At 34.4% G+C, this 8,457-nt stretch overlaps 1 protein-coding gene across 1 annotated transcript; it reads left to right on the forward strand.

Moving 5' to 3' along the window:
* Positions 1-2,346: 2,346 nt before the first annotated feature.
* LOC136803492 (N-alpha-acetyltransferase daf-31-like) lies at positions 2,347-8,099 on the forward strand. The gene is made up of 5 exons (XM_067060230.1): positions 2,347-2,517; positions 2,824-2,923; positions 5,004-5,112; positions 6,381-6,475; positions 7,578-8,099. The coding sequence occupies exons 1-5, from the start codon at positions 2,365-2,367 to the stop codon at positions 7,745-7,747; spliced, it is 627 nt and encodes a 208-aa protein (XP_066916331.1). The 5' UTR covers positions 2,347-2,364; the 3' UTR covers positions 7,748-8,099.
* The last annotated feature ends 358 nt before the right edge of the window (positions 8,100-8,457 follow it).

An 8,457-nucleotide genomic window follows, 5' to 3' on the forward strand; every position in this document is an offset into this window, starting at 1 on the left:
GCACAAAAAGAAGGCCCGTCATGTTTGCAAGAATTTTGCCCAAAATCTAAAAAAACGTGTCCCCTGCTCATATTTTCTGACCCCAAGCCTTAAAACCAATGCAATAAGGTAATTTGACAGGCTATTACTTAGTTCTTGAGGGACCATTACAGTTTTTGCCTGAAAATTATCTTGAAAATTTTTTTTTGTAATGTTTATACCCCAAAAGGTCCCATATGTAACGTGTCCTCTCAACACTATCAATGATAAAATTATTGCTGTGTCATTTTTGGCAATATCCATCAGCTAATTATTTTCATTTTCAGTTATACTAATTAGAAAATAACTTTTTTCCCTGCTATTTGCATAGTTTAACATGATCTATATTTCTAGTGTGGCTCTTTAACTGCGTGGTTTAATTTTTCTGTCCCATACGTAACATTTTTCTAAAAAGCCTGTGAAATTTACAGACAAAACCATACATTACCAATCATGCTGTTTTTAACTTCTCTTCTATATCCCCTATCCACAGGAATTTGATATTTGTCTTCTGTGTAAAGATTTTAGGAGCTATAAGCCCTCAAACCTCATAGGTTGGAGTGCAACCACCATAAATGTCCGATACGTAACACCCACGATTCACAATTTTTTTCTGTCAGGTTTACACTGAGGATTTGTCAGTTACATCAATATGCCTTCTTACCTGTCTTTAAAAATATGAATAAAAGTAATCACGGAAAAGGACACAAAAAGAAAAAGACATTAGTGTGAGAACAGAGTAATCAAACTCGTTAGAAAAAGTACAATTAAAAGTCATAAAAAATCAACCTGAATAAATGCAATCGAAATTCCAGAGAACTTCATAATTCCCCAAACAACATTACATTACAACGAAAGTAAATACACAGAGAGTACAAGCATTATGTCAAACTCCCATGACATAAATTTTACAATTATGTCAGAGTAGACTACGCTCGCCACCGAAGAGGTTTATTTGGAAAGGGTAATTATATTTAATTGTTCGCTTCTTTTTTAAAGATTCGCCGGGTTGGAAAAGTATGAATTTCTTTGTACATATTTTACCTACCCCAAATATTTAGGAGGCTGAGTTTTAAACGAATGGTCAAGTTGAAATGAATGATAAATGTATCAAGGTCTGTTTTATTTACCCCTGGTGATTTAACAAAAGAGACTTAACTTGATGTTACAATCCAATTATTGAAAGTTTGTCTCAGCCTTTTTATAATGAGCGAGACATACGTTTTCTGATTACGCAATTTTCATATTGACATTTTCGAGGCATTTTGATGTAACTGTCTGTTATTTGGAGCACTTGAAAGTCTCATGGATGTGCATAATAGGAAGCAAAACTGTCAATTTCTCTCTCTTTCTTAGCTTGACTTACAGCAACCCAAACAAAGATGTCCGATATGTAACAGGCTATCCCATACGTAACATTTACTCATTGTTGAAAATTCAAGTTTTCAATAAAGGGGTGGAAAAGCTCTCTGGAGTACTTAACCCTATCAAGTATTGATCCAAGAAATAACTGAAAGTCTTATAATGAATATTTATCCACAGAATATCCCAAAATATCGATTATGAAAATGTGTTACGTATGGCTATGGGACATCCTAAAAAATTAACCAAATTTTTCTTCTTTTTGGTTTAATTGGAGTCAGTAAGAGTAAAATATGTAAGTTCTTTGGCTTAAATAAGTTCCTTAGGTTAGTTGTGATTTATTTTTCATGCTCATTTTGATAATATAGACCCTTCTGGGATCTTAAATGCAAATCAAAAGTCACAATTTTTTGAAAAAGGTGATAAATTTTGGAGAAAAATGTAAATTTTTCCCAAATCGGAAACCTCAACTAGACTTTCAAATGGTCACTTTCATTGCCTAGAATTGTTTGAAAGTCAATTTTTCTTTGTGATATGTCTTTACAGTTAGAAAATTGCCTATGAATAGTTGTTACGTATGGGACAAATTTCTCCAACTGGCTTCAAATGGTGGGCATTATCTCCAAAACCAGAAATACTTGAGGTGGCACACATTTCAAATTTCAAACAAAGATACCTAAGTAACAGTTTTGAATAAAAATAATCATTTTTGAAGAAACTTTGATTTTCACTTTTTTTGGAATATTTTTTGGGCAAAATTCTTGCAAACAACCCACGTAATGACAGAAAGTATGATTGATAAACTCGGTGAAGTTATCAAAACAAATTAGTTGTCAAAGAGATTTAACAGTAAGTGAAAATACAGGCCAGATATCAACATTCCCACGTTTCGACCAATCGTCCCAAGTTAGAGCAGTTGGGGGTATAATTATAAATAATATTAAATATATTAATTTCATTATAGATTTAACTGAAAAAACAAAAATGAATCTTCGTTGTACACAACCTGAAGATCTGATAAATATGCAACATTGTAACTTACTTTGTTTGCCAGAGAATTATCAGATGAAATACTATTTGTATCATGGTTTATCATGGCCACAATTAAGCTATGTTGCTGAAGATCAAAATAAAAAGGTTAGTCTTTAATTACTTTGAATTTCAAAAATTTCTTATAAGGCTGAAAATTCCTACATTCTCATATTGAAAGAGTGTCTTTAAGAGTTTAGCTGTATTCATTGTTTAAGCATTATTATATTTCTTTTTCTGAGAAGCTTAGGGATCATATTTCACAATAAAGTTTTGTACTATTTATATATACTTTGCTGGTGTATGACCAAATTAAAAATGAGAGACTTTGAAAAGAGTTGATAAGAGTTTTGATATCAAAATGTGTTTCTCATTAAATTTTTCTGTTAAGATTTTTTTCTTTTTCTCTTTCAGGTTGTTGGTTATGTTTTGGCAAAGATGGAGGAAGAACCAGATGATGATATTCATGGTCATATCACATCTCTCGCTGTTAAAAGGTCACATAGAAGATTAGGTATGTCTATACATCTCTCGCTGTCAAAAGGTCTCTCAGATAAGATAGGATAGGTCATAAAGGTCTTGTAATTGTACTAGATGCATCCTTTTGGTGAAGTAAACATCACTTACTGGGAAGAAAGTCTCATAGAATATCTGATAGGTCATTAAGTCTCATATAAGATTAGTCAGTCACTTGCTGTGAAAAGTTGCACACAGAAGATAAGGTAGGTCGTATCACATCACTCGTCATGGAAAGGTTTTATTAAAGATTCGGGCCATTTCTTATATTATTTTACCGTAAAAAGGTTTCTCAAAGAGACCTTTGCAGAACTAGACCTTACTCATCAATTGCCATGAAAAGGTCTCTTACAGAAGGTTATGGAGGGTATGTCACTTCTCTAGCTATGAAAAGGTACAATATAAAATTATATAGGACCAATTAAAGTTATAAGACTTGAATTGAATTGAATATATTTTCACTGCAACGCAGCAGGATAACCCCCTACAAAAATAAAGTAGATTACTCTAATACAAATGGGGGGGGTTCATGGTTGGCGGAGGAGCGGAATCGGCCCTTTTTTCGGACGGAGTGGCGGAATTTGGCGAAAATTTAGACGGAATTACAGAAATTGGGTTCTCTGACGGAGACGGAAAATTAGACAATTTTAGTGCGGAAAAACGGAATTTAGCAATAAAATTTGCGGAATTTCGGAATTGGTAAAAGATATTCAAAATTTGCGGAGTTTTCAACAAAAATATTGAATTTCAAAGGAATTTTCGGTGACGGAATTTTGGTTCAATTTAAGACGGTTTGACGGAAATTGGAGAAAAAATTGGCGGAATTGCGGAATCGGGTACCCCTGGGGAACCTAGAAGAAACTGAAAAATTGTTACAGAACTAAAGAAAAAAAATGCATAAACGATTATTATAATAAATAATTTACAAAGATCATTATACTGTCTGCCATCTGATGATGAAAAAGACAGGAGTAGATTTTGTATAGAATAAAGTACGAAAAAGTATTAAGAATTGGTTTTTTAAGAACAACACTGAGTAATTAGTTCACAAAATGTATTGTATAATGATGAAGAGGTGTTGTAATCATATAAATTCTTCTTTTCCACCTTTTTCTGGACACAATGTATAATATCAAAGGGCCAATAAGGTTTAGTTCCGGGGGGGGGGTACTTAGGCAAATGGAGGGTACGGTATGTGCCGCCATTAAGAGTACCTTTTTTGGACTTCCAAAGTCCTGCTAAGGGTCGGAAAAATCAGGAAATATAATTTCAGTCCCACTAAGGGTCGGAAAAATAGGAAAATTTCGACTTTTTACCCCCTGAAAGATCGAAATTTGGTCAAATTTGTCCCGCTAAGGGTCGTGAAATTCCCAAAACTTTTCTTTGTTTTCTCCTTTTTAGTCCCGGTAAGGGTCCAAAGTTCAAAAGTCGGGCGGCACCCCCCGTTAGCTCGCAACCCTAGTACCCCCCCGGGTTTAGTTATCTTTCTCACTGTTAAGACAAAGAGGTTAAATTAGCTCCCAAGTGTCGTGAAAAGGCCTAAAAAAGACTAGGTTGTACATATCGTTGGTCTTGTTTTATGATGCTATAATAGCTAAAAAGGAGGGGGCTGGAAGTACACTACTTTTTTGGGGGGGACCTATGTACTTGAGGGGAGTTAAAATCTAATCACTTAACGTGGGGGCTGAAATAATTCAGCTTAAAAGTTGGCATCAATTACTTGAATTCAAGCTCATGTATCTGAAAAATTTTCCACTGTGGCGCAATATTTTTATAGAAAGTGTGCAAAATATTTTATCTTAAACTTAGAACTGAACGCAATTTACATTGGTAAACCCTTTTTTACTGGATCAATTTTTTGAAAGGTTCTAGGGTCAAAAGTCCTGGGGGCTAACAAAAAATTCATAAATCTTTGGGGGGACTTAAAACCCAAAGGGGGCCTAATTTTTGCCTGGGACCTAAACCCAGGCTGACGCTATGGTAGGGAAAGTAGGTTTCTCAATCGAAAGGGCTATAGTAGTGGTGTGAATAACATTTTGTGTTTTTAATGCTAACTCTTGCTCCTTTCCTCATTTCAGGACTAGCCCGTAAACTGATGGATCAAGCTGCAAGAGCAATGGTTGAGAATTTCAAGGCTAAATATGTATCACTTCACGTGCGAGTTAGCAATCGTGCAGCACTCAACTTGTGAGTTTGATTATTAAAAAAATAATAATTTTAAAAATACCAGTCCTTTTCATTTTATTCTAATTTCTTACATCAATTACACTTTTCTGTCTTTTTTTTTTTTTTTTTTTTTTTATTGAAACAAAGACACGTGTACACTACGAACATATATTACAAAACATTACTTAAACATAAAATATAGTCCCTCCCCCCGCTAGGAACTAACGTTATATCGCCAGAGGTACTAGACTATGTAAAAAATAAATAAATAAGTAAATAAAGAAAATAAAAAGAAAAAATCTTGGAGAAGGAAGCTACAGTTGTTAGGTAAAAGCCTAAAATAAAGCACCGCTAAACCTTCCAGTTTCGTTAAGAAATTCAACAACAGAACAAAGAATGGATTTATTTAGATTTGAAGTCAAGCTTTCATCCCCATATAATAAAAGCCGACAGAAAAAAGGAGGGTTAAGTGGCGGATGAAAAATAATGCCTAGGGTCTGAAGTTTGTCGAACAAAGATTGTCTTGCATGGAAATATATAGAGCAGTGCAGAAGAAAGTGTTGAGTGTTTTCAACAGAGTTAGTTCGGCAACCACAGAAGGGGTCTAAAGTGTCGCGGAAACCATGTCTAAATTTATGCTCGTTGAGATGGCTGAAACCGACCCGAAGTCGATTAAGAAAGATCACTCCTTGAATGTCAGGAACATCAAAAACATGAGATTGCTTGGGTCTCAAAAATTCATAGATTGCTTTTTTGAAAGTTTTAATTGAAGGTAGATCACGTATATTACCTCCCAGAACATTCCACTGAGATACGCAGTACGGAAAAAAAGTGTTACGGAAACGCTCAGTTCGTATATTAAAAGGATAAATAGGATTTCTTGTTCTAAGGCCACCTGGTACTGTAAGTCTTACTGGCAGGTAGTTACGTAAATAAGAAGGGGCTAAATTGTTAACAATTCCATAGAAGAATGTCATTCTTCTAGCAAAGCGCCTGTCAGCAAGACTTTCAAGACCAAGTTTTCTGTCTTGTTTAGGTAAATAATGATCTGCTTCTTCTTTTGCAATTTTCTAGAGATAGAACACCTACCTTATTACATTAACGCGAGAAAAATGAATGTGATAATTTATTAACGCGAAAAGGCAGAGTTTTCAAAAATTACCACGGCTCAAATTTTGTTAAACGGTTGTAATAGAAGATAACCGATTCGCGTTAGTAGCTTGAGTAGCTACATAAGTGTAATAAGGTTTAACATAATTGTATATCATTTGTAATTTGGTTTCATTTAGGTACGAGAAAACCTTGAAGTTTGATAAGAGTGAAGTAGAGCCGAAATATTATGCTGATGGAGAAGACGCCTTTGCTATGAAACGTGATCTGGCTGGTAAGTCATCATCTTTAAGGGCTCTGACCATAGTGAATTTTAAATATTTGCCACTTACAAAATACAAATTTCTACTTGATGTAGCACACAAAACTGCGGCATGTTATACATATTCTGTCAGGCCAATTATCTGTGAGTCTGAAAATTTTAGAATCGCAATGAAAAAATTTGATGAAGAAGAAAATGAAGACTTTTGCGAAGAAGAGTATTTCAACTTTGAAGAGCTTATTTTCGGTGAAGCAAAAACATTTTGAAAATTTTTTTGGGGTAGATGGTGTATCTTTTACTGAACTAAAATAATTTTTTCGGAAATTCTTCTAAAAGCTTATTTGCTTCAAAATCTTGAAAATAGTGCTTTTTGACCAATTTTCCATCCCAATTTTTCATAGAAAAAAGCCATAAGGTTTTTAAAGTTCATAACCTCATTTTTGCAATTAAATTCTTAATCACTCAAAAGCAATTTTTAAAGGTAATTCTTCGTTAAAAATGACAAAGAACCTAAAACATAACTTTTATGTTCAAATACTAAAATCAACTATGGTACCTTAAGGAAACTTATTATCGCGGGAACTGATTTTGGCGAATTTAAACAAGAATTTTCTTTCTGTAAACAATCCTCCTACATTGTTGAAATTTTGCAAATCTTTCTGACACTACTGTAAATTGAATAAAATTGCTAGATATATTTTTGCATCCACCAGTAACATGATAAAGCAAGGTATAACACACTGGGTTAGGCATAGATGATGTGGATATTCTTTTTGGCTACTTATTCTGTTTAACTGCCGAAGGTTGACGGGGCCTATGATTTTATACTTATACATATAGATATAGATATGCCCTCCAATGCATCGGAATAGGTCCTACCCACGATGGAGTAGGCATCACAGCGCAAGCAGACATTGCAACCCTGCAGATGCGAGCTGCCGAGCCATGGTGTATACCACGACACTCGAACTACACGGGAGAACGGATGTCCTCGCAGGTGTAGAACCTCCTGAGTGTCACGGCACACCACAATGTCTGAACTTATACACTGAATACTTATACATTCTTGGGAACAATTTCTCCTGTTTGTTTACTTTTCTCCTTCTTTATGTAGGTTTCAGTATGACCGAGCGATGCGAATACGATGATAGTGTCGACGAATCGTGTTTAGAAATCGATTGCAATAACCGAGGAACGGAGGAAGCGATGAAAAAGTTATCGATTAATGGCGAAGATGAAGAGAACAACGAGTCAAACGATAAATGTCCGACTAAATCGAATTGAATCGATTATTTTCTCGATTGATTCCATAATTGCGAAATGATGACTGGATGACAGCCTGATAACGAACTTTGTGGCAAACAAACAAACAGACAAACAAATAGAATAAACAATTGGAATCACTCAAACAGTTGTGAACAGCCAGGAACTAAGTTCCAATTTAAGGACATAATTAACTGGTATTAAATATGAAACAAGCGCAACAATTCAAGGATATTGACGTAATTCTTTATACGGGAACACTGAATATAGCCTGGGCGTTTGCCAATACTTTTATTGTTTAAATTCAAAATTAGTGGTAAACACCCGGTCTTTTTGGGGTGCTTACGTATAAAACATTACGTCATGAATATTACGAATCCGACTTACTTGAACTATAGTGGTCAGTACAACACAGAAGTATAAGATGCTTGATCGATGAAATTAACAGTATAAATAATTTTGACCGTCTCATGGTTCAAGTGTTGGTAAATCATCTCTAAACTGGATGATATTAATATGAATTGACCGAATGATGATGGAAAACTTTCATCTCGATACTTGTTGTTAAGAGTATTTTTTGGAGGTGTTTTATTTAAAATATCTATCTGTGTAGTAAAAGCAAAAGAAAAGGGAGTGTGGAAAATTGGCCAATAATCTATCTTTCGACCAACAATTCTTTCTTTTGACCTTCAAGCTTAAATAATTTTTAAGATGATAAGAATTAAATGTTC

The sequence above is a fragment of the Clytia hemisphaerica genome, unplaced genomic scaffold (genome assembly GCF_902728285.1).
Source record: "Clytia hemisphaerica strain Z4C2 unplaced genomic scaffold, Clytia hemisphaerica genome assembly, whole genome shotgun sequence".
In the NCBI taxonomy this organism is placed as follows: Eukaryota; Metazoa; Cnidaria; class Hydrozoa; order Leptothecata; family Clytiidae; genus Clytia; species Clytia hemisphaerica.

What these genes read in the sequence shown, in the direction of transcription:
- LOC136803492 (XM_067060230.1), top strand. Translation starts at nt 2,365, where the DNA reads ATGAATCTTCGTTGTACACAACCTGAAGATCTGATAAATATGCAACAT. An exon ending in CTGAAGATCAAAATAAAAAG is followed by an intron (nt 2,518 to 2,823) that starts GTTAGTCTTTAA and finishes TTTCTCTTTCAG; the next exon opens with GTTGTTGGTTATGTTTTGGC. An exon ending in AATCGTGCAGCACTCAACTT is followed by an intron (nt 5,113 to 6,380) that starts GTGAGTTTGATT and finishes GGTTTCATTTAG; the next exon opens with GTACGAGAAAACCTTGAAGT.